The following is a 26,884-nucleotide window of genomic DNA, read 5'->3' as shown; positions in this document are numbered from 1 at the left end:
ACAAAGATATAGGAGATGCCTAACTATTGTACTGCGATGTGGAGAAGACAGAGACCCACCGACAGTAAGTTGTGGCATTGATCTTGAGTTGAACACATGGTGAGGAAGGATAATTTTTTAAGGTTCCTGATATTGAGAGCATTTAGGTAAGTCTACTTTTGTTGATGATAAATATGTCCTGTTGGTGTTGTACTGTTCTGTAACTCCTGAGTACTGGTGCTGACTGACTATTCTGAAACCATCTGCTACAAAAGCAAGCAGAGAAGAAGTAATTATTACTGCTCTCTCCAGTACATCATCAGGGATGCTCCATCAAGAAGTAGTTCTACGTAATAAGTAAATCATCCAGCAGTGTGTATGATATAGACAGAAACCCTGCTCCTATATAAATGCCTTTATCTTAGGGATACAGTACAGCACTAACATCTATTATTTGGTTCTTTTAGGCACTTGTGCTGTTTCCTTGGCGAACATTTCTGGAAGATGGAGGACCATTTACAGTCATGAGTAGCATCCCTGATACTCTTGACTATAATATGCAGGTAATGTATTTTCTCACTTGTTAGAGAGAACTGAATGCAGACTGCAAAGCAGGTGTCATTAGGTGCACAGGTCAGACCTTTCAGTGGTGAGTAATTTATGAGGTAAGCCAGGTATTTAATTATGAAGTTGTAAACCTGATGTCACAAGATGAGTCATATTTTCTTACTGTGGAAGAGAATCATGACCTCAGCAGGTATTGGCCCTGATTGTAGACTCAGCTAAAGTTCCCATGGCAGTAGTGACCTAGGGGAGAGGCCATTCATCTGGGCCCCTTACAGAATCTGCTATGCTGTCAGCTCAGAGTTGTGTGACTCCTTTCCCACTTGGTGAGAAAGGAATTTTTTAAGCAGAAGAGTTTCTTTTAATTATTTTGTCATTGTTAGTTTCTTTTAATTCTTTTAAATGGTTAGTTTCTTTTAATCATTGTATATTTAGTAAGTAAATAGTGTTATACTTTTATTTTAAAGAACACAGAAAAATATTAAGAACAACATAAAAATTAACCATAACTTTGCTTCAACATATGGCGTAGATGGGTGGGGTAAGATTGACTGTAAGTTAATGGGAATTACTTTGTTTGCTTTTGTATATTTCAAAATTTTTCCATAAATAAAATATTTTTACAGTAAAAGCAAGAATGATTTAAACAAAATTATAATCCCACCACTCAAACAATCACAGTTCACATTTTAGGTTTTTGTCCCCCTAGCATTTTTCCAAGGCATACATGTTCATATCTGTACTTTTAGAGGAAAATCAGTCTCACACTGTACATTTGCCATATACGGAATTGTGAAGGGGCTAGGAAACTTGGTTACTTCTGTAAAGAGCCAAGAGGCTAATCTGTTCATTAAGCCAGAAATGGTACTCAGTTTTTTATGGATTTTCTAATAATTGAGAGAGTGGGTCTTACAAACACAGTTATTTCTAGTTTTCTTCCTCAAAATCATATGTAAAGGGTACATAAATATCTTCTAAATGAGACAGATTTTTTTTTTAATTTGTTTGTTTTTAGCTGTGCCTCTGTGGTCTGAATGACTGTGACCGCAAGGTGGCTCATGGAGAGCTGGTGGGCGTGCAGCTGCTAATGAAAGATGTACTTCTGAGTAGCTATCATGTGGTGGTGGAAGGTTCCTCTGGACAGCAAGCCTCACTAGACAAAAATACACAGGTATTCTTGGAGAATAGTCTACATAATTGGCTGGTGCTATTGTACTGAAGAACCTTCCTACTTGGGAGATGCACTGAGTGCCACATCTTTCACACAGCTTCTCCCAGTGGGTCCCAGAACTGTACAAATGTCACATGGAAGCAGCAGTGAAGCATGGGTACCCTGTGAAAGCTACTTATTAGTCCCTCATCTGTCAAATTTCCGTTTCTTTTAAATTCAAAACTGGAACAAGGGTTATAAGGAGGTCCATTAAAACAAAATTAAATGAGCACTCCAGCTGGAAGCTTTCCATGTGAGTCACTTACTTAGGACTAGAGATGGAAGCCCCAGGTGCGCATCTTAGGCCTTCTTCCCTCACCCCTCAATTAGCCCATGGACTCTAGGGCAGCCCTCCCTCCTCTGAGCTTACCCCTCTGAAACTCTGAGGTACAGGCCACTACCTTCCTAGTGTCACAACTTTAAACTACTTCACATGTATTTGGAAAGCAGGCAAAGACATGTTGGGGTACCAGGTAAGCTATCTGAAGCCCCTACTTAAAAAGCCTCCTCATCAGAGCCCAGTTTTCTGAGAGACACCTACATCTGTCATCTGAGCTTCCTTATCACTCTATCCACTCCTCAAAACACCGCACTTTGTCTTCTTTCCCTTTTTACCACTAAAACCGCTCCCATCAAGAGCACCAGGGTCCTAAATTCCCCAGACACTTTTCAGTTCCCTACATACCTGACCCCTTGACAGCATTTACACAGAGCATCCTTCTTGGAGGGCAGCACGACTGTGCTAGCTTTCCTCCACCGTTGCTGACACTCCTTGCAGACTCCTCTGTAGGGTCCTCTCCCCCTGCTGGTCCCCCAAATGATGTGGTTTTCAGATTCTCTCCTCCTCCAACTTCTACTGCCAGGACCACGTTTTGACTATTTCCAAAGGCTCTTGCACTTTTGTCTTTATTGGCCCTTTTCTCCATAAAAACAAACAAACAACAACAACAACAACAACAAAAACCCAGTAAAAGTTACATTCTATAATTGTGTTAGTATAAAGAAAAATATATTAATATCTATACATTAAAGCAGTTTATTTGATCTAAAAATTCCTTTTTTCTGATTTTAAAATATATTACAGCTTTTTGTATCTTTTTTATATTTGTTTCTTTTTTATTAATTTTTTAAACATTTTATTAGCATATATTAGTGTGTGGGGGGGGATCATTGTTATTAAAACTTTTTTGTGGGCCCTGGACACTTGTGCCTAAGCCACAGGTCAGCCCTGAGTACTGTCAGTGCCACTATTGGCTGAGCTAAAGTCTGTTCAGAGTGCTCTATATGTATTAATTTATTTAATCTTCACAATAATTCCATGAGGTTAGTGCTTTCATTACTCTTATTTGTTTATTTGCTTGGAGACAGGGTCTTACTGTGTAGCTAGTCCAGATAAGCCTTGAACTCTCAATCCTCCTGCTTCCCTCTCCCAAGTCAGGGTTACAGGTGTGTGCCACCACGTCCAGTTTTTATTACTCGCATTTTATAGATGAGAATCCTGAGGTTCATAAAATAAAACATGAGAGAAAAAGAATCTTTCTTCTTAAAGAGGAAAATCTTTTCTGGAAGCTTCCAATAGATTTTCTTTGTGTTTCCTTGGCTAAAACTGAGTCAAAAGTCTACTTCAGTTCAATCGGTGGAAAAAAAAAAACTCGAAACAAAACAAAACATGAGTTTATATATATCATCTGAATTCTACAACAGAATTAGAAGCTTTACCCAGAAGGATCATTGCAAAGCCGGTGTAGACCAAGTTGTGCCAAGAGTAACCATGCTGGGCCCTATGGCTCCTCTATTTGCTACTTTTGGACCTGTTTCTGATGAATTATACCCTTTTTTGACACCGTTCCTTCCTTTATTTTATCCTTTATCTTGTCTCCTGTTCCTTCTCCTATCCTTTGAAACATTTGGGTAGAGAAGACTTCTTTTCACATGAACATATTAACAAGTAAGTTTGCTTTAACTTTATTTATTTTAGTTTTATTTTATGATGTGTTTGTATTTAGGAGTACTGCACTATTCATAGACAACAGGAAACTGTGGAGGTTATACTGCCCTGTGATTCAGGACTCCTGGGTTTCTATCCCAGTTATACCACAAGTGCTCTGATCTCTCTAGGCCTTGGTCTCCAAACCTCTAACGTGAAGGTGACAGATTAGCCCAGGGCCTTTAAAATTGTTTGAATCCTGAGAGACCTCTTGAAGTCTATTGAGCAGAGAGGGTGGGTCACTTATGTGGCCTCTTGACTGCCCCCTTCATGTCACTGTTTTTTTACTTTGATTTGTTGGATATTTGCCCAAGATTTCACTTGATGAAAGGGTTCTGAGGATAAAATAAAATCTGGAAATCCATGAGCTAGCTGATTGCTGAGGAGGCTGCATGGCTGAAGGACTGCCAGCTGTCCATGGGTGCTCACTCTCCCCTGAGTCTGGATACCAGCCCTCCTATGGACACTAACCAACCCTCTCTCTGGCTGATAATACCTTGCTTTAGCTGTATGAATAGCACCTGATCTAGGATCCAGTTCCACCAGGTTGTTTTTCCTGTTTCTAGCCAGGAAACCTGAGTGTCTGAAGTACAGTCACCTGAATGTTCTCGGATTTAAATAATGGAATTTGTTGTCTGGTCTGCAAAGGAAAGTTCCTTCCTTGTTATTGAGATGCTGGTCAGGCTGTGGTTAGACTCTAGTTCCCATTTTGTCTATCACTGTCTTGGTGGCCCTGTCCTTCACACTGCTGACTGCAGGAGAACAGGGACCTGAACCCTTTGCTACCTGTACATCCTCCAGGACAAATACTTATCTAAGGAAAGAATCAGTGAACAAATGAGCAAATCATAATGTTTAAAGTAAAATTGCCTATTGAATAATATGTTCAAATAGAAAGAACAGTTCTCTGCTTTATTTTCAAAGGATGAGAGAACGAACAGGAGGTAGGATGCACTATAAATTTCCATTTCCTTACTCATGAAATGGGTAAAATCTCCAATGAAGTTATATTATAGCCCACCAGGGAGGGTTGGGAAGATTGAAATCTCAAGTGAGGACTTAAATGTCAAGAGCCCTTTCCAGAATGCAGAGGTTAAACAGCAAAGGCTGTTTTTAAAACACAGGTTGAATGTTAGCATGCCAGTAAAAGAGTAGTTTTTAATGAATGGTTCAAGACCCAATCAGAAAGCTGAGACTGAGATATTGCTCTCCTTTTTGTACATTGTCTATTTGGGAAGGATGCCTAACCTCTCTATGCTCTGCATGTGCCTGTAAATCATTCCTCTTGAGGAGAAAATTTGTTCTCAAAAGAATGTTTTGCATGGGTGCACATAAAAAGTATTGGCCCACAGTCAATAAAGATCAATTTCTATAGTGCTTTCAGCCAGATTGGTCCAAACTGCTGGGATTCAGAAGTCAATTCCAAAGCAGCCCAAAGGCCTCTACCCTGTTGGAGAGCCAGTGCGATGCCATGATGTCCTTCACTCTGCTGAGATCCTTTCTGATTCTGTGGAAGCAGCTGGAAGTGCTGAAGGAGCACTGGGGCCGGCTCAAGCTGCAAGGCCAGGACATCAACTCCGTCTCCCTCCACAAGCAGTTCTCGGAGCTCTATGAGTGAGTGTGACTGAGACAGAAATTCCTATCAGAGAGTACAGCCTCATGGGCGGCAGCTCTGTCCCTTGCTTGGAGGGTGAGAGTTGTCCATGAATCCCAAGATGCTTTATTAGTTAGCTAATAAAATATTCGACAAAACAACTTAAAAGGAGGAAAGATGTATTTGGTTTGCAGTTTCAGAGGGAGCCATCCATCACAATGGAGAGGGCATGGTGGACCAGAGAGTTCACAACTTGGCAGCCAGGAAACAGAGACAACAGCAAAGTGGAGACCCAGTGTAACCTTCAAAGGCATGCCCTCAGTGACCTACTTCCCGCAATGAGGCCCCACCCGCAAAGTTTATGCAACCTCCTAAAATAGCACCGCCAGCTAGGGATCTAGGATTTAACACATGAGCCTGAAGGGATATTTCATATTTAAACCACTACATATATTTAGCTCCATTGAGTCTAGTACAGCAGCAATATTCTCTACACATATTGCTGTCAGGAAAAACGGGGTTGTCTTAACTGCAGGGGCAGAGCTAGTGTCCACTGAGCTGTGCCATAATACCTTTTACCTGTCTCTAAAATCTGTCCCTCACAACCTGAGCTTATCAAGTGACCCCACAGGGCTAATTCTAAGCTTTCTAGCTCATAGGATCCCAGAAATCCCTGGAAGGAAAATTGCTGCTGCCAGGGACAACTCCTCACCCTGCCCCTGTAACCCTAATGCTGAGACTCTGAGCACCTGAGGTGGTGCGGCCACAGGACAGCATGGCACATGCAGCAGAGACTTTAGATCTGTGGGATGGTACTGCCCTTGGCTACAGGTCTCAGCTGCAATGACTTAGCTGGCAGGAAAGGCACGCTGCTTTTGCCACATGTCTGTTATCAAACGAGCCCTTGCAAAGCCCCATCTACCACCCTGGACCTCACAGGGCTTCAGAAGGTTCACTCTGGCATAGTCAGAATTCTTTATCTGGTGAAGTTATTATAACCAGTATTCCTGGTACCTAGGGAATGAGAACACTTGTCAATATTTTGAAGAATAAAGACTGAAATTTTATGTACTCAATGGGAAAGGGCCTCAGGATTTAGTATTGACCGAGGGAGAGGTAAATCTAGATGTTGACGTGTCCGTAAATGGGTTGGGAGGTTGTACATGTTGACAGGAAACAGAAAATGAATCAAAATAATTGTCAGAGAATCAGAATGAGGAAAAAAATATGTTTGCTAATTTCCATCTTTCTTCTTTGATAGAGCTGATATTTTCTACCCCAGCATGAAAGCGCTAGCTAAGCAGATGGGGAAAGAAGACGAATTTGAAGGACTTATAATAAATAGTCAGTCCATTCTTCCCCCCAAAGGAGCTTCAGAAATTGAAATAAAAACTCAGCAGGTATGCAGGAGCTGTTTTAAATTTGCCTTTGAAAGCTTGTTTTATGGCAACAGCAAGTAAAACTACAGATCTACCCAAAGGGCTTTATTCTAAGGAGTTCTGTGCAAATCAAAGGGTTGTAAATCGTTGAACAAGTTGGGGTGAGGTGAACAGGGGAGGGAAGAATTTAAAGGTACATGAGGAGCTTGAGTAGGCAAAGAAGTACCCCTTAATGTCTCAGTTCTGTAAGTTTAGATTTTCATCATTTTTATTTTCCTCAAATTGAAGTGCTCCAGCATAAGAAACACGATAGAAAACAGAACTACTAATATCTTAAACATAAAATCCAGCACACAGAGGAAATGCTCAATATAGCACCTGGTAATTGTTTTCCTCAAAATAAGAAAGTGAAATGTATGCACTAGCCCACTTGGTGTGGCATGTGATCTGTGTGGAGAACTTGTTTGTCCCCGGTCTTTGTTTGGCTTGGTCCCAGGACCCAGGTTCCCTGTGGCTGGGCTTACTGTAGCAGGCAAGCAAAGCTGATGGATGTTTGGTTGTCAATTCAGAGAGGTGCATCCACTGAGTAACATGGAGCACTGACCCCTACACATGCCCCACGACCAAGTCCATTGCTTATCCTCTGACCCTTGATACTTCTCCAGCACCCACCTGCTCCACCAACTGGGAAAAGGGTAGAGTGAGCCTCATGGTTATTGGAGCAGAGTTTTCTCTTGGTTGTGTATAGAGCTTTAAATTTTCTCATGAAATCTCTCTTGAGATCTCAATTGTTTCAAACCTGAGGGTTTCTCTTATCAAAGTGACAGCTCACAAAATTCCTGGCCATATTTTGAGATCCCAAAAGACATGAGGCTTCCCAATATTGCAGAACTTGATTTTTAAAAAGGGGTTGTATTTTATCAATCGGAATGTGGCCCAGATAGAAAAGATGTTGGTCTCCAAAGAGAAATATTTACCCCCTCAAAGCACTGGGAGTCCAAGAAAGGAACCCCTCCTTCTTTCTGGGGACAGAATAGCTGAAGCCAAAACCCTTCTGTAGGAATTGGACTTGGGAGCCCAGAGGAAAACTAAATGCAGAGAGTAACTCTCAGCCTATGCTTACTCCAGCTTCGGAAACTTCTGGAAAATCTTGAAATTCATATGATCCAAGAGGTGTTAAGAAAAGTTAATAGAGAGATGACACTGGTTTTATCAGAAAAGTCCAGTCAGGAATGTACCCTCCCAACAGGTAAGCATGTTTACTTTACGACTTCAGAAAATAACATTTATTAGGTTTTTTCTAATTATAAAAGTAGCCCACAACAAAACAAACAAACAAGCAAGCAAACAAAAACCCTACAGTAATATAAAAGTTACCTTTTACATCTTGTAGAGAGAACTACTACTAATACTTTGGTATGTTTTCTTCCATTTAAAAGGCTTGTGTGTGTGTGTGTGTGTGTGTGTGTGTGTGTGTTATTTTCTTATAAGTGTAGATTGTATAAAATAAGGGGTTTTATTTTGACATTTTCATATACATATGTAATGCACCTTAGTCATATTTATCCTCATTACCTTCTTTCCTTCCACTGGTCCCATTCTTCTTTCCAAATAGTACCCCTTCTGTTTTCATGTTTTTTTTTTTTAATTTAGATTCTGTATATGATAGAAAACACGCAGTATTTGTCTTTCTGAGTCTGGCTTATTTTGTTACCATTATGATCTCCAGTTCTGTCCCTTTTCCTGCAAATAACATGGTTTTGTTCTTCTTTATGAATGAATAAAACTCCATTGTGTATATATACTGCATTTTCTTTATCCATTCATCCACTGTTGGGCACCTAGCTGATTGTATAACTTGGCTATTGTGAATTATGCTACAATAAACATGGGAAGGCAGGTATCTCTATTGTATACTTATTTTAATCCCCCAGATATATACTCTGACATAACTGGATCATATGGTAGTTCTATTTTTAGGTTTTTGAGGAATTGCCATATTAATTTTCATAGTGGCTGGATTAATTTATATTCCCACCAATAAAATATAAGGATTCATCTCACTCTACCCTGCCCCCCAATCCTCACCAGCATTTTTCCTTTTATGCTTTCTTTATGATAACCATTCTGAATAGGATGAGGTGGGATCTCATTGTAGTTTTGATTTGCATTTCCCTGGTGGTAAAGATGTTGAATATTTAGCCAGGGCACCAATAGCTCACCTCGGTAATCCTAGATACTTGGGGGGCTGAGAGGATCCTTAGTTCAAGGCTGGCCTGGGGTAAATAGTTTGTGAGTCCCCATCTCCAAAGTAACCAGACAAAAATGCACTGGAGGTGTGGTTCAAGTGGCAGAGTGTCTGTTTTGCAAGTGCAGTGCCCTGAGTTCAAATCCCATTCCCACCAAAAAAAAAAGTTGAACTTTTTAAAATTTATTGGTGATTATTGTAAATAATCACCATTATTTATTGGCAATTTGTCCTTCTTGTTTGGTTCAATTTGGTTCAATTCATTTGCCCATTTATTAATTGGATTATTTCTTCTTTTGGTATTTAATTTTTTTAGCTCTATATGTTTTGTAGATACTATCCCTTTTGGAAGAATAGCTGGTAAAGACTTTTTCCCATTCTGTAAGGTATCGCTTCACTCTGGTAATTGTTTCCTTTGCTAAACTGAGCTTTTTAATTTGAAGCAATCTCATTTGTCAATACTTGTTCTTATTTCCTAAGCTATGAATCTTATTCAGAAAGTCCTTGGCTATGCTTATATGGTAAGTGGTTTACTACAGTTGTTTCAAAGTTTCAGCTCTTTCATTAAGGTCTTTCATCCATTTTGCATTGATGTTTGTACAGGGTGAGAGAGAGAGCGAACGATCTTCTACATGTCTTCTACATGTGAATTCCAGTTTTCCCAACACAATTTATTGAAGAGGCTACGTTGCTTTTTTCCAATGTTTGGTTTTGGCAACTTTGTCAAGAATCAGATGACTATAGTTCTGTGTGGTTTTATTTCTGGGACCTCTATTCCATTGGCCTGTGTGTCTTTCTGTGTCTGTACCATGCTGTTTTTGTTAGTATGGCTCTGTAGTATAATTTGAAATCAGCATTGCTCTTTTTGCTCAGGATTAATTTGGCTGCTTGCAGTCATGTGAACTATTTCTTTTTCTCCTCGTCCTCCTCCATTTTTTGGTGATACTGGAATTTGAACTCAGGGCATCGTGCTTGCTAGGCAGGCACTCTACCACTTGAGCCATTGTCCCAGCCCTTCCATGTGAATTTTAGGATTGTTTTTTCTATTTCTGCGAAAAATGACATTGGTATTTTGATGGGGATTGGATTGAATTTGTAGATCACGTTCAGTAATATGACCGTTTTTGAGGGAAATTAAGAAACATTTCCAGACTTAGGAATTAAAATAGAACCAACAAGTAAAAACTGAAAAATCAGAGCAGCAAACCCATCACCCTCTCTGTAGGTGAGAGAGAACAAGGGCAAGTCAAACTTAGGCCGCTAGTCTCCATGTTTTAGAATAATAACAGAACCTATCTTGGCTATATTTGGGGTAATTAACCACCCTAGACCTATTGCCTTTCCAGTGCTTGGAAACTTAGCAAACCTAGTGGCGATTCAACATGAAATCCCCCAGATGGACACCCCAGACAAGACCCACCCTTTCGAGTCCTCTTTACTCCCATTTCCTGCATGTAAATTACAGGAAATCTTTCTCCCTCCCTTTCCTATTTGTCTCTACTTTATCCAGTTTTACTAAAATAAACCCTTGCCTAAAAAAAAAAAAATTCACTTTGTGAGACTTTCTTCTTTGTGAAACCCATTTGATGCTTTTCACATGGATCCTGTTCCTAAAAATTGCATGGAAAGTGGGATGCTGAGGCGACCCTGCCTCCTTCTCTTCCTGCAGTAACATTTTCACAATATTAATTCTACCAACCCATGAATGTGGGAGGTCTCTCCATCTTGTGCTGTCTTCCTCAGTTTCCATGTTTTCTCTTATAGTTTTCATTATAAAGGTCTTTCACCTCCTTGGTTATGTTTATGCTTAGGGTTGTGTGTGTGTATTTTTGCTCTATTGTGAATGGTTTTTTTTCCTGATTTCTTTTTTCAGCATGTTCATTGTTGGTATATGGAAAAGCTACTGATTTTTGTCTGTTGATTTGGTATCCTGCTACTTCACTGAAAGTAACTTTCAGATCTAAGACTTTTCTAATGAAGTCTTTAGGATCTTTCAAATACAAGATTACATTATCTGAAAACAGGGATTCTTTGAATTCTCACTTTCTTATATGTGTCACTTTTATATCTTTCTCTTGCCTTATTGCTCTGGCTTAAGCAGGGTCTCACTCTGTAGCCCAGCCTGTCCTTGAACTCATGATTTGCCTGCCCAGCCTACTGAGTGCTGGGAGATACCTGGCTCAACTTCTCTACCCCTGACCAGGACACTGCCTGGGTCTGGTAGCTGCTAGGTCATGTACATTTATGCATGAGTCACACACGGGGCCACAGGTGCTAATGAGGGTTTCCCTTGCCAGGGAGTGTAAGATTAAGCAAAGAAAAACACTATGACAGGTCAGGAGAGTGATTGTGAAAGAAAGGAAAAAGCTTTATATTTCAGACTTGTGAAAGTATTTTTTCCTGCTTTTTTGAACAAGAGGCCCTGCATTTTCATTGCATCAGATTCTTCAGATTTGTTGCTGGTCCTATCTGAACTACAAATATCTACTCCTGACTCCTAATAAGTCTACAGGAAAGCCTACAATCTGAGTTAGGGAAGAGTTGCCTAACTAGCAAAACAAGTTAGGATTTCCTTTTGAGACAAATTCCATGGACATTAGAATGTTAAATACAACTGTAATCCTCACCTAAGACATTATCTTTTTTCCCTCCACTGCCTGTATAAAGACTTTGACATTTTATCAGTGTTTAGAGAAACTAAGTTCCATAAACAGGACATTGGGAAAAGACTGTGTAATGAGAGCGCTAACCATGGCCCTGCCAGGTCTCTAAAGATCACCAGAGAGCTGAGTGTGATTGAGTCCAATCACAGAACATGACACTGGACACAAAGGTCCTGTTGTTTGTTCTGTGTTTGCTGTATCCAGGAGGCTCCCTTCTGAGTCCTTGAGGAAAATCCAGAAGGACATGGCAGGTGAAACCACATGCACGTTTCAGGTTGTGGTTCTAATTTTTGGCACACCCTGTGGGGTGAGGACAGCATATTTGCTTTGTGGTTGGGCTGACTTGTGCAGGGTGCCTGTCAGCTGTGCTTCAAAAGCATGGAAAGGGACAAGTGGGGGTCAAGCAGAGAGGAGGCATAGAATTACTTTTAACATTGGTCAGATTGACATTATTAAACCTCACCTTGCTTGGGGTGTGCTAATCAGTTCTAAACCCATTTGGGATCCTCTATTTACAGGACTTTGAGAATAGGTTCTGCTGGGCACAGTGGTAGAGCTCTTGCCTAGCAAGCACAAGACTCTACATAGCAATAAATAAATAAATAAAGTGTGAATATTGAGGGGGTTTTATTGTTGTTGCTGCTTTGGTTTGGTTTTGTCTTTTGGGCTGATGGGCCTGACTCAATGGGGGAGGCCTGAATTTCCTCTTCTGCTGAGTTCTCTAGTGCAAGCCACTGAGTCCCCACTGTGTGCTTCATGTACATTTCTTCAGTATGGTTGACCTCTGTGGTCTGGGTACCATTGAAGAAGGCATTCAAACCTCGGAATCCCTACCTACCTTGTTCATCTTAGCAGCAAGAAGGAGTGGTGGACAAGGTTTCCAAGCAGGGGCCACTTCTGCAGACATTAGCCTTTTTGGTCAAGGTTAGCCTGGGCTGGTGATTTCCCCAGGGAGAATTGGGATTGGAGATTAACAAGCAGGAGACAGTAGAGGCTCTCCTCTTTTCTCTCAGGGTCTTTGCTTCCCCTGAAGTCTGACTTTGGTGTCTACCTTTAAACCTGCCAAAAAGGAACCCTTGAATCCTTCTCTCCCTCCCTCCCTGCTGTATGTTGGAGGTTAATCTTTAGATACAGTGTCTGAGCGAGTTTCTGGTTTGGCAGGGAGGCTCAGGTGGCATCCACACTGGTCCTGCTAGCTGAACTAGGGTTCCTGTGGGTGCTGTCCACACTCCTCTGGACATCCTTGTTCAGCCTCAGGGTTTTCCATGTCAAGAAATGGTCTCTACCACCCACAGAGTGGGAGAAAATATTTGCCAGCTACACATCAGACAAAGGACTGATAACCAGAATATATAGGGAACTTAAAAAACTAAATTCACCCCAAATTAATGAACCAATAAAGAAATGGGCAAGTGAACTAAACAGAACTTTCTCAAAAGAAGAAATTCAAATGGCCAAAAAAACACATGAAAAATGCTCACCATCCCTAGCAATAAAGGAAATGCAAATTAAAACCACACTAAGATTCCACCTCACCCCTGTTAGAATAGCCATCATTAGCAACACCACTAACAACGGGTGTTGGCAAGGATGTGGGGAAAAAGGAACCCTCTTACACTGCTGGTGGGAATGCAAACTAGTACAACCACTCTGGAAAAAAATTTGGAGGCTACTTAAAAATCTAAACATTGATCTACCATTTGATCCAGCAATACCACTCTTGGGGATATACCCAGAAGACTGTAACACAGGTTACTCCAGAGGCACCTGCACACCCATGTTTATTGCAGCACTTTTCACAATAGCCAAGTTATGGAAACAGCCAAGATGCCCCACAACCAATGAATGGATTAAGAAAATGTGATATTTATACACAATGGAATTTTATGCAGCCATGAAGAAGAACAAAATGTTATCATTCGCAGGTAAATGGATGGAATTGGAGAACATCGTTCTGAGTGAGGTTAGCCTGGCCCAAAAGACTAAAAATCATATGTTCTCCCTCATATGCTGACATTAGATCAAGGGCAATAACAACAAGGAGATTGGACTTTGATCACATGATAAAGCGAGAGCACACAAGGGAGGTATGAAGATAGGTAAGACACCTAAAAAACTAGATAGCATTTGTTGCCCTCTACGCAGAGAAACTAAAGCAGATACTTTAAAGCAACTGAGGCCAATAGGAGAAGGGGACCAGGAACTAGAGAAAAGGTTAGATCAAAAAGAATTAACCTAGAAGGTAACACACACACACAGGAAATCAATGTGAGTCAACTCCCTGTATAGCTATCCTTATCTCAACTAGCAAAAACCCTTGGTCCTTCTATTATTGCTTATACTCTCTCTACAACAAAATTAGAAATAAGGGCAAAATAGTTTCTGCCGGGCAGTGAGGGGTAAGGGGGGGTAAGGGAGGGAGCGGGGAGGGGGTAAGGGAGGAGACAGGGGTAAGGGGGGAGAAATGACCCAAACATTGTATGCACATATGAATAAAATAAAAATTAAAAAAAAAAAGAAATGGTCTCTATTGGTTCAGAAAGGCCCTGACACCTTCCATCTTTGACATTTTGGCATTAATGTGATTTTTGAAATCAATTTTCTAATTTTCCCTGAGCAGTTACAAGGCCAATGATCTCCAAAGTGGAGTGCATATATCCCAGAGGTATAGGAAGAAAATTTAGAACTTTAAAATATGTTACAGCCATTTGCAAGGAGTCACATGTCACATTACACACTGAGGTGTCCTGAAGTGAGGAAGAAACCAGTCCTCAAAAGGGGGTAGAGGTTTGGATCAAGTAGTAGAGCACCTTCCTAGCAAGTGGGAAGTCCTGAGTTTAAATCCCAGTACTGCCAAAACTAAAAATCCAAATAAATAAATATATAAATAAATTTTAAAAAAGAAAAGAAACAAGTCCAGGTGACATTTCCAATCCTGGTACCTTCTTATCCTCAGTCCTACTTATGAGGTTTGAAAGGATAGTCTAGTCACATCTGATAAAAAGTCAGACAAAAAAATTTTAAAGGTCAAGGAAACTATTAGGAAGGTGGGTTGAGATCCACTGTCATTGTTGGTGCTGTTATCCTAAGTATAGTGTGTCAGGCTTTGTGATATGGGCTGATGATAGTATTATAAGTAATTGTAAGTACACATAAAATAAAATTATAAAGATAGTAAAGTCAATGTAATCAAATATATGTGTGCATATATTAAAAGTGAGTGAGCCAAAATGTTTTGCTTAAGGGAAGTACAATCAAAACACTTAGAAGAGCATGGCCAAGCTAGCATTGCCCCAGCAATGTGTCATCAAACATAAGTTTCTCAAGTATTAACTCAGTAGGTTTCCCAACTGCCCTTCAGTGACAGATGCACAGATTACTGGAAGCTTTTCATCCCCTTGGTAAAATAAGCCAGCAAAGCTCTTACTAGTCAGTCTTTGAGTTTCATGTTTACCTAACATCTTGAGTGTTGTTTGCTCCACACTTGCTTATGCAGAGTTTAGCTGTTGAATTTGAGTTATTTCATTATAAAGTATATAAACCAATGAAATAAGAATACAGAAAGAGATTTGTTGTTCCTGTAAAAACTAAGTTGAAAGGCTGGGGTATGGCTCAAGTGATAGAGTGCTGGCCTAGCAAGCCCAAGATCCTGAGTTCAACCCCCCAATGCCGGGGCGGGGGAGGAGAAGAAAACAAAAAACAACGAAAACCTAAGTTGAACTAGATATTCTATTTACATCCAGTAATTACAATATTCAGCATTAAAACCAACTGAGCTAGCAACATTATGAAAAGGTGTGAAGGAAGCCTAGATGCTTATTACTAAGTTTAAGACGCTGGTTTGAAAAAGCAACATATTGTATGATTCCAACTATATGACTTTCTGCAAAAGACAAAACTATGCAGACAGTAAAAAGATCAGTGGTTGCCAGGGATTAGTAGGGTAGGAGAGACAAGTAGGCAGAACACAGAGGATTTTTAGTGCGGTGAAGCTATTCTGTATACTACAGTAGTAGATTCAGGTAACACCCAGAGGGACTTGTAACGCAGCTGTGATGCTGGTGGGTGTGATGGATTTGGACGCTGATGGTGTGTCCGTGTAGTTCATAGATGGTAACAAATGTGTCACTGGGGTGGGATGTTGATGGTAGTAGAGGCTGTGTCTATGTGAACACAGGATTTTGGGGAACTCTGTACCTTCCCCTCAATTTTGCTATGAACCTAAAACTGCTCTTAGAACTCAGTTTTTTTTTTTTTAAAGAAAAGTTTTTTTAAAAAAAAACTTAAAGTTGAAAAATTTGGGAAAACTCAATGAAAGTTTAGTTGTTTAGAAAAAGAATATCAAATTAGTTACGGGACAGATAACTGAAAAGATTAGGCAAAATTGTGAAAATGTACCAAATGATGCATTTTAATTTTTATACTCTTTCTCTCAAAACAAATAAAACTGGAACTTGTAGCTCATGCACTGTAGATTATGGTATCTAGAGGATAAATTGTGTAAAACTCCTATCAATGGGCACGTGCAAAGAAAAGTCCTGGATTATTGGCAAATGATTGCAAATTTATGTATTTTTAAGTTACATAAAATACAGTGTATGTCATTTGTAAAGCATTCTCTGCTTTTACTGGCTTTTTGGGGGTTTTTGTGTGTGTGTGTGTGTGTGTGGTACTGGGGCTTGAACTCAGGGTCTTCACCTTGAGCCACTCCACCAGCCCTATTTTTGTGAAAGGTTTTTTGAGATAGGATCTTGAGAACTATTTTCTTGGGGTGACTTTGAACCTTGATCCTCCTGATCAAGGAGTGAGCCACGGCACCCAGGTCTTAACTGCCTTCTTTTAACAAACTAATCAACTCTTGGTCTTGATTGCCTTAAGAAAAAGATGTCCACTGTACTTTTTAGGAGAAAGGTTTTATTTGTTTCATGTCCAAATAAGATTGGAAAACTCAGGGTAAATCACATTGAAAGTTTCCTCTACTGTAGACTTCGGAGCTTTTACTGTCCCACTGTTCATTACTATTGTGTGTCCAGGAAAATAAAGAAAATACAATGGTTTGCAGCTGGAGATGTAGCTCAGAGGTAGCACACATAAGGCCCTTGGTTCAATCCCCAGTACTGAAAGGGGGAGGGAGGAATGCAATGGTTTAAAATTATTTGAGCAGAAAACCCTTTTCCCCCTTGGGAACATTAATTATTAACCCAAGGAATTAATGTTCTGAGGAGCAGTTTGAAAACACAAGAGTAAAGGCATGGACATATATTCAATACCATCTGCCTTTCTGCCTACCCACTTGTTGCCCCTATCCCTGCCCACCAGCTGATCCAGAGAACAGCCTTGACTGGCAGTTGTACCTTCAGGTTTCAGTTCTGCCTTTGTTTAGGACCAAAGACCACTCAGGCCCAAAAGACCTGTAGTTGTGTTAGGGAAGTGAAATGTTGCAAGGTGTCCTTCCTCAAGGGAGGAAACTGGGCAAGGGTGCTGTTGGGACAGTGAGAGAGGGGAAGTGGTTTGGCCAACAGGAAATCAAAGTTTCCTTTAGTCAAAGGACTTGGGAACAGAGTGAGAGGGGAAAGCAAAATTCTAATTTAATCTCTAAACTGCTGTTCCCCACCCCCCCCACTTCCAAGCTTTTGTCAAAACTGCTGCTCTATCTTAAAGAAGCCATGACCACAAGCATAGACTGAGAATAAGACAGATTTGGAGATAGCAAGCTCCTGTTTGCTAGGAATTACTTTCCTTGGATAAATTCCACTCTCCCTGGCTCTGCAACTCTGGCCTACAGATATAGCTGCATGTCTGAACTTGAACTTATGAAAAAAGAGAGTGTTGGGAAGTCTTCAAGCATCTGGTAAAATATTTCCCTTTCAGTGGAGCCCAGAGCTAAACCCACACTGGCTCAGTAGGCATTTCCCAGGTGATGGGCCCCAAAGTAGAGGTGTGTGACAGATGTAGTCTCTCACCAGGCTTCTCTGTGAGTTGGAGACCTGCCACAACAGAACCTGGAAAGGTATCCAGCTTTTTGTCTGGATTTTTTTCTAAAATCTACATGTGTTCTGTCTTGTCAAAGCTTAGACTTACTCAAGTCTTGAACATTTAAGGAGTGTGAACTTCTGGACACATAAACCCTTGGATTGTCCATTTTAATTGTGTTGGGACAATGGCAATATGTCTACTTGTCTTTATTTCAGAAAGAAAAAGCAAAGCTAGAAGTAGCCAATTATAGAAGATTTGTGGAGTCCCATTTTCAAATCCAAGACTGCTCAGTAAATAGCATAAATAGTAGGTGCAGATACCGGAGGCTCCAGCTCAGTTGTAGCCACATTTCAGGACAGACAGGGCTGGACCTTTGTTCTTATGTACACAGAGTCTTCTGTCAGAGTACTGAGTGTACAGTAGGAACACTAGGAGCAGGAAGTGAGCTGGTAATTGTTCTTATGGTAGTCAAAACGCCACAACAGAAAAGGGAGCAGGATGAGGCTTTTCAAGACTCTTTTGGGACCATGCACAGGGAGGTAGGCCTTATCCAATCAGTTCTCACCAAGGAATTAGCATACACATATGCTTCTGTTCTTCCAGGTAGAAGTTAAGGAGTCTTGACATTCTTTTATTAGTCTAGCCATGTCATATTATTTTTCTTAATTTTGAGTTTATTTTTTAACATAAATTTAAAACTCAAAATTATATAAAAACACACTTAGAAGTCTCCTTGACACTGTTGACCCCTTGCACCCTATTTTGCCACTTATATGTAACTATTTTCATTAGCTTTTTTGTACGTCCTCTCTGTGCCTCCATGCATATATTAAAGGTCAAATGCTCATTATCTCTGGAAGGGGGCAGTGATAGATTAGGCACTATTTTGGGCTGGAGGAAGAGAGGAGTCAATCATGACTTAATCAGGTTTTGACCTGAGTAACTGGGAAAATAGAATCCTATAGCTGAGATGGAGACAAACAGTAGATGAAGCAAGTTAGGGAGGAAAATTGGGAATTTGATTATGCATAAGTTAAGTTTAAATGCCTTTTAAACTCCAAGAAATTATACCACATGGGTATGGCATCTAAATTTGAGAGTTGTCAGTACATGAATGGTATTTAGCTGTAGATGAGATGAGATAGCCAAGGAAGTGAGTATCTATAGAAAGGAGGCAGTGGACCATTGCCTAAGCCCTGGGACACTCTAAGGGGGGAGGAGGGGGGAGGAAAAAGGAGTGCCAGCCAAAGAAACCTAGAAGCAACAAATAGTGAAGTAGGAGGAAAACAGAACAAAGTGGTGTCCCAACACCTAATAAAGGAAGTTTCTCAAAAGAAGGAAGTAACAAATTGCTTGAAATGCTGCTGGTAGACAAGTACAACCATTGGCTTTAGCCTTGAGGAAATCATCAGTGTTTGTGACAAAATTAGATTCAGCAGATGGGTGGAAGTAGAAACTGGGTAAGTGGGTTTGAGAGGGAATTTGAGAGAAGTCAAAGACAGTTTGCAGGTAGACAGACATCTCTTTCTGGGAATTTTGCTTTAAAGGAGTGCAATGAACCAAAAGCTAATTAGGGAAGTAGAATCAAGACAGAAAGATTTTTCAACATTTTTATTAGCATTTTTAGCAATTATTTATTATTGGTTATAATAATTATTTATTGGTTATAATAATTATTAGCAATTATTTATTATTGGTTGTACAAAGGGGTTTCATTGTGACATTTACTTAGGTGGTTACATTACATCTTAATTAGATTCACTCCTCCATCATTCTCCTTCATCCCTTCTCCCCCTTCTTAGAGCAATTTCAAAAAGTTTCATTGTTCTATTTTCATACATCTATACAAAGAACACCAACCATATTTGCCCTTCTTCGCCTTCCCCCTCCTCCCTCCCACTGGTACCCACCCCCCAGAAAGAACCTGTTTTACCTTCCTGTCCTTCATTTTTTAAGTGTATATTGATCATTCAGGGGGGTTTCGCCTTGGCACTTCACATATATCATACTTGAAGGAGCAAAAGATTATTATGAAATGGAAAAAATAATGTGCCCATGGTGAATGGTCTAGGAAGGAGGGGAGAACTTACGACCTAGCAGAAAGAGGAAACTTTCTGGAGCAGTGATCTGGAGTAGGCTCGAGGGGATATCCCCACTGTATTATGTGAGATAGCTCCATCAGGGGAGGTGGCCTTTACATCCACTGTGCTGCACCTTGCTGTTATGGTAGCAGAACACTGTTCACTGGACACCGGAGATGATTTTTCCCAATCTTTCCATTAGGAATCTGGCTAGAGATCTTCCTTATTCCACAATCCAGAGGGTCCTGGGTCCTTGATGACTTCCTTTCTCCCTCACCTCACCCATTGGTTCGTGTGTATTTAGAAAGGACAGCTTCTTGTGCCTAGCTCAGTGTCACAGACCTTTGCCATTTCATAGCCATCAATGATGTGTTTTGTGATGTCTGGTGTTGGTATGTTTTTCCTAGATCTTTGGAAACACCAAGTCATGAAAGAAAACTTTTCAGTTGTAAGACCACAAATAGTTGAAAAATTTGTGCAAAGGTTAATGGAGAATTACCAGGATGGTGGACCAGAGGTATGTATTGAAAACTGCTCATTCTGTTTTTGTTTTTTAACATAAATGCAAACAAGGAAGAGTTTGTCATTTAACATGTCACCTGACACTTCCCTTACTCCTTAAAAATGGTGATGTGAATACTGATGCTGAATCCCAAAGAGTAATCATTTATTACCACTCTAATATTAGAAAAGACTGGTGCCTATAAAGGTCTGAATAATGAGAAAATACACATGGGCCAATTTGGTCAGTTTTTTTACATTAAACTTAGAGTTTGTGAAGGAGTTGATTTTTTTTTAGCAACATTTCCTGGTGTTGATTTGTAGTATAGAACATTTAAAAGAGGAAAAACAAAAGAACCTGTACTACCACTAATTAGAAAATATTTTTAAAATATACAATGTACAGCTGGCAGAGTGGCTCAAGCGGTAAGACACCTGCCTAGCAAGTGTGAAACCCTGAGTTCAAACCCAAGTACCACAAAAAAAAAAAAAGTACAATATGAAAAAAGCCAAGATAAAAAACAAAATCCATCAGCACAGAAAGGTAACATTTTCATCCTTACCCCACTCCATCATTCCCAGTTCCTTCCACAAAGGAAGCTGCATCAATAATTTTTGTGTGAATCCTCCCAGAAAAATACTTGAATCCATACCAAGTCTCTATTATTGTATCTAACAATAGTATATATTTAACATATCCTCACAGTCCTTGGCATTTTGAAGCGTGTTTACTCTTGGCAGGAAGTGTTTGGTAAATCAAAAGAAAATGTTGAGAAGGCAGGACAAGAGAATAAATGTGGCTATTTGGACATAACAGTTTTAGGATCATTAATAAGTGCTTTTGCTAGATATAAATCACCAAAATTCAACCACTTAAAAAAAATCTGTCCTCCCTGGCATGGTGGTACATGCCAGTAATCTCAGCGCTCAGAAGGCAGAGGTAGGATTGGGAGTTTGAAGCCAACCTTGGCTATATAGCAAGACCCCCGTCTCAAAAACACACAGAGCTGGCAGAGTGGCTCAAGTGGTAGAGTGCCTGGATAGCAAGTGTAAGGCCCTGAGTTCAAACCCCAGTGCCACCAAAAACATACAAACAAAACTGTCTTGGCAAAATGTGCTCAGTTTTATTAAAACATTGGTTACTCTAAATTTACATTTTTCCAAGTTTTTTGAAAAGTTCTTCACAATTTTATAATAAACACTTTGGTTCTTAATTATTAGGTGGAGTGTTCCCAAGCTTGGTAGGGGACATATTTTCCCTCTGAACTTGATGATTTATACATATTTGTTTAGCTTTCAGCGATACATGAACACGGTACTGTGCGCTTGGGTTAGGGGGTGAAGTGGCTCCATCCTCAAGGTATAGAGGATACTAGAGCAGGGTGTGCTTAGAAGGGCTCAGGTCAAACAATGTCGTGCTCACCTTAAGAAACAAGGACATTCTGATACATGCTGCAACATGGACAAACCTTGAGGCAGATGCTAAGTTGAAATGAACCAGACCTGAAAGGATAAATACCATATGATTTCACTTCTATGAGGTACCTAGATAACCAAATTCATAGAGAAGGGAACTAAAAGGGTGGTTTTAGGGGATGGAGAAGGAAGCAGAAAGGGGAGTTAGTGTTTAATGAGTTCAGAGTTTCAGTTTCCAAAATGGAAAGAGTTCCGTGGATGGACAGTGGTGATGTTTGCACAACAGGGTGAATGTACTTAATACTGCTGATCTGGACACTTGAAGATGGTCAAAATGAAAATTTTTATGTTATATATATTTTACCACAAAGTAAAACAATAATTTTGTGCTTTAACTTCTGCTCATCCCCTCTCTGTATGCTTCACCCCATCATTGAGGATACATTTTGTTGTTGTTTTGGGGTTTTCTGAGACAAGTTCTCATTATATAGTTCAGGCTGGCTTCAAACTCACAATCCTCCTACCTCTGCTTTCCAGTGCTGGGATTATAGGCATGAACCACCAGTCCTGGCTGAGGATAAGACCAATAGGAAAGAAATGTGGCATCAGTAGACAGGGCAAGCCCATATCAGGGTCTGCCAGTGTCTAAGAATCATGGAACCTGGGAATTCTGGATCCCCCAAAGTCTCTGCCTGATAGGCTGCTTGATTATCAGGGCACAGGGAGCTCACTCTCTAGTAAATCGCCCCACCCCTGGACAGTTTTTGTTTAGTCAGCTCTCACTGAGCTGGATTTGGTCTCCCCTCCACATCTCCACCATGGATCCCTCTGTCCCTGAGACACCATAGATCCTGGTCTGATTCCCAACCACAAGCCTTCAAGATTCTGGGGCAGTTCAGTTAGAAAAGCTCATTAGAGGCAATGCTAGCATGGGTGAAGGTTCTGCAAGTCACAACAAGGGGCCTACGAGGACAAACCAAAGCAGGTGCCCCTCAGGGTAGTGAGTTACATATCCTTACCCTCTTCTCCAGACTCTGCAGTTCCATGCCAGGTCACGTGGACTGAAAAATGGAGCAGGCTGTGCCCCCCCTGCACTCTGTGCCTCTGAGCAGAGCTAACCACAGCACCCTGACCACATCTTACCTACTCTCACAAAGACTAAGCCATCTCTGCTAGCCTCTGCCGTTCTACAGCAGCACCTTGCCATCCTCGTCAGTCTTCTTTAGATTCAAGATTGTCTGGCCAGCAGACAGTGACCTTGTCTTGCATGTTTCACTTGGATTAACACGTTTGAGTGTGTTGGGTTTCACAGCTGACACACCGAACTGTCACCGGAAGCCTACACGTTGCACTCAGACATTCAGCCTCTGCCATTTACCAGCCTTGTTCTTGTTCAGTTTGGCTCACTCTTTGGACCTCTTGAGAGCTTTAAGTGTCTGGATTTTTGTCATGCAGTGTATTCTTTCTATCTCTCTGCCCTCAGTATCCTCATTCAAGTCAATGGCACTGATGGCAAGATAGACCCCAAGCCCTGTACTGTGGGTTCCTTGGACACAGTTTTCCAGTGGCCCAGAGTGGACCCAGCTACACTGCCACCCAGCCCGTGTCCTTTCCTCCCACTGTTCCTTCTCAGATAGCCTGCTGAAATCCAGGGACACTGTGTCTGTTGTATTTTCTGAGAAGACAAGATTAATCTGACTTGACTTTTCTTGAACTCATGTCACTTTCTAGTGATCTCTGCTTCTTTCTTCAAATTCTGGAGAACTAGCTCTTTGTTATTAGTCCTAGTATCTTGTGCCAAATTTTATACCCAATACACTGGCCTGAAGTAAAAGACTGATGTTTTTGCAAATCAGAACTATAATAACCTCTTTTGTAGATTTCAGAACTATTTCTACTTGTATGTCAAGTCATTCATTCATTCATTCAGCAAGCATTTATAAATTTCCTACCTTTTCAAAATACATTATTAGAGACATAAAAGCAAAAAATACATCCCCTGCCCCCAAAGAGCTTATGGAGACAGTTTGGTGAATCAGTAAGGTCCAGAAAAGGAGTGAGTGCTTTGCGGGAAAGCAGGCACAGGGTACATCATGACTCAGAGAAGGAGGACACACCCAGCTATAAGTCAGGGAGGGATTCTTGGAAGAGGTGCTGTTTTGGCCAAAACTTGAGCACAAGTAGGAGTTGGCCAAATGAAGAGAGGCGGGGGAGGGAAGGCAGAGCAGTCTAGGAAGAGAACATAGCTGAGTTAGGGGAATAGGCTACATGCTGGGTAGGCTTGTATGCCATCTTCAGGAGCCTGCCTTTTATCCCAGAGTCAATGGAAAGTCTCTTAAGCCTTGTCAGGATGTTTTAGAAGCATCCTCAAAGTGCCTGTGTGTATGCCTGTTATTGAAGAAATTGTCATGGGGGATTCTACAATGGACCAGTACCATAGTACACCCTGGCACCTGCCATGCTTCACCCCATGCTGGCTTCCGGGGCATGCCCAGGGGGCAATCTAATGCTCTTCTGGACAGCTCCACCCATCAGGGTTCAGCTTTAAATACCAGTGATAGAATCACCCAGTGGAGGTGTGTGGTTCACTGTGCAGAACTGGGCCAAGGGGCTGACTCTGCAGCCCTGTCACCCAGATCCTTGTAGAGGAAGTAGGCAGATGAAACCCATTTATGCTGCATTTTGACACAAGTAGAGATGACATTTACAATGACCGGGAAGGCAGGGGTACATCACCGAGAACTCGTAGAAATGTGCCAACAGAGGCCTCGTGGACTGTATTCCAGCAGTTTTGCTCAAGTAGCTACAAATGCTAATTTTTTATAGAAGGCCAAGCGCACAGGTTACATCAAGAGTGGGCCTGCACTTCCCTCACTCATCCTGTATGCCTCCCCTCAGACACATTCCCCATTCCATGCCCCCCTGCAGATGTTCTGCTTGTGCCTTCACTCCCTCCCTGCTCTCACACTCACTCTCTCTGCAGTGTCCTGGAGTTGATCATTCCACCCACTCCAGAGGCTAAGCAGAGCCACCTACAGAAGGAAGGGTGGAGTCATGGCCGCTCCCACCTCTGTGGTGTTATACATATTCACCACGGCTTCCTCATCCTTGTTGGGGAAAACTTCACGCTGCCTAAGAGAGGATGGCAGAGGGTCATCATGGTTTAATTCTGACATTCTGTGTCTGCAGGGCTCTGGCGGCATTAGTTTGAGAAGTGATTGCCCTGCTAAAATACCATTGGAAGGCCCCCACCAGCATACCCATATCCAGGCACTGATGCCCAGAAGAGGGAAGGGCGAGGCACTGTGGCTGACTCCAAGCATGGGCCAAGATGAATCACTAGCCACACCCTTGCTTGCCGTCAATGTGGTCTTGTGACTTCTCATGACTTCAGCTTCTATCACAGTCAGACCAGAAAGTTTCCTTCATCATTACTAAGCCTGCATAGCCTGCCCTTTCTCCCCCAAAGAAATTAGGGTCAAGGAGGAGAGAGAGTTTGAGTTTCCTTTGCCTTGTATCAGCCGCTGAACTATGGCTGTCCTGGTGCTTGTTTTCCAAAGGCTAGGGGGAGGCCAGAAGGGTACCAGGGCAGGGTGAGCTGCATCACTCCACACACCGAAAGGGTCCCTTGAGGAGGGCTCTGGGGAGTGAGTCAGGGGAGGCTGGGTTCCTGCCTGGCTGCTGCTCATTCAATCTGCACACGCAGAAGTTTTCATTGAACTCCATTGTCCATTCTTGATTGCATCCTGCCATGCTGACATAACTGATGACCTTCAAAAAAACATAACTTTAATTAGTATATATTTTATTTATATATAATTGTTTAAAATATATATATGTGCTATGATTATGCTGTATTAGAAAACAGAGATACGATTGTGTGTTAGCTTTCTCAATGCTGTGACAAAATACCTGACATAAATAACTTAAGGGGGAAAGAATTTATTTTAGCTCATGGTTTTCACTGTAGCTGTTGAGAAACAGAAAATCCAGATTCTTACATCTCATGTGGATGCATCAGGCAGGATGTGGAGACATCGTGAGGGTGATGATAAGAGTCTGTTGAAGGTTAGGGAGAGAAGTTACGAAAGGCCAAGACAGGCCAGGTATGAGGTAGAAGAGGGAGAAAGAACTCTCTGTTAAAAGTGCTTTAAAATGCTGCCCTGGTAACCTGGTGGGAGGGGTAAAATCTGAGCAGTTCTTGATCATCAATAATTGGTGAGGGGTTTGGGCTGTCCTTGGATTAAGGTGTGAATAATATTTGCAATTGAAAATTACAATTTTCTCAGAAACAGAATGTTAAGTCATGTAGGTTTCAAGAGTCCTGATTTCGTCTAGGTTGCGGCCTGCCTCAGTTTCAGAGGGTTTGGTTCATGGTTGCTCGGCACCATGTACCTGGGCCAAACATTATAGTGGTGGGAACATGTGGAGGATGAGACTGTTTACCTCATGGTGGACAGGAAGAAGAGAGAGAAGAAGGGGCCAGGAACCAGATACATCCTTCAGGGGCACACGCCCAGTGAGCCACTTCTTCCAGCTAGGCCACAACTCCTAAAGTTTCTGCCACCTCCCAAAATAGCACCATCAATTAGGGACCAAGCACTTAACACATGAACCTATGGGGGACATTTCACATTCAAAGCATAACCTTTCTGTCTTACCCCCACAGGCTCATGACTGTCTCATCATGCAACATCCACTTAGTCCATTTCCAAGAATCCACAAAATCTGAACAGTTCCAACATTGTTCAGAAGTCTAAGTCCAGAGTCGCTAGTGAAACTCAAGACAACCTCTTAGCTGTGAGCCCATATAAAATCAGAAGCAAGTTACATACGTCCAAGATACAGTGGCACAGAATACACATTCCTATTCCAAAAGGAGGAATGGGACCAAAGCAAGACCAAAACTCAGCAAGGCAAACATTATTCCATGTGTGGCAACTGGGACATGAAGTGTGATGTGAGCTCCAAAGGGCTTGGGCAGCTCAGCCCCTATGGCTTTGTGAATGGCAGCCCAGATGGCCTCTCTACTGGGCTGGCTCCTGCAGCTTTCCTGGACAGATGTCCCACACTCTTGGCATCTCAGTCTTCCTGAACCTTCCTCTTCACCCTCACAGCATCATGCTTCACTCTCTCAGGGGCTGCCTGCAGGGAGTCCAACCATGTCATCTATTGCCTGGCCTCCCTGAGTCTATGTGGAGGCCTTCTGACCTCTCAACTCTTATATTCTACAGGCCTGCAAAAACAGCATCAATAGAATGATGCCTCAGTCTGCTGCTAGCTTGG

General features: G+C 41.4%; 1 protein-coding gene across 1 annotated transcript in view; it reads left to right on the top strand.

Moving 5' to 3' along the window:
* Window positions 1-26,884, top strand: part of LOC109694757 (uncharacterized) — a 191,067-nt gene that overhangs the window by 131,606 nt on the left and 32,577 nt on the right. Inside the window, exons 32-37 of the mRNA XM_074066695.1 lie at window positions 447-542; window positions 1,559-1,714; window positions 5,116-5,354; window positions 6,596-6,734; window positions 7,842-7,962; window positions 20,089-20,198. Coding sequence (XP_073922796.1) covers window positions 447-542; window positions 1,559-1,714; window positions 5,116-5,354; window positions 6,596-6,734; window positions 7,842-7,962; window positions 20,089-20,198 — 861 coding nt within the window. The remainder of the gene's footprint in view (window positions 1-446; window positions 543-1,558; window positions 1,715-5,115; window positions 5,355-6,595; window positions 6,735-7,841; window positions 7,963-20,088; window positions 20,199-26,884) is intronic.

This window comes from Castor canadensis, chromosome 1 (assembly GCF_047511655.1).
Source record: "Castor canadensis chromosome 1, mCasCan1.hap1v2, whole genome shotgun sequence".
Lineage (NCBI taxonomy): Eukaryota > Metazoa > Chordata > Mammalia > Rodentia > Castoridae > Castor > Castor canadensis.
The sequence above is the reverse complement of the archived record's forward strand: the minus strand, read 5'-3'. Positions and strand labels throughout refer to the sequence as shown.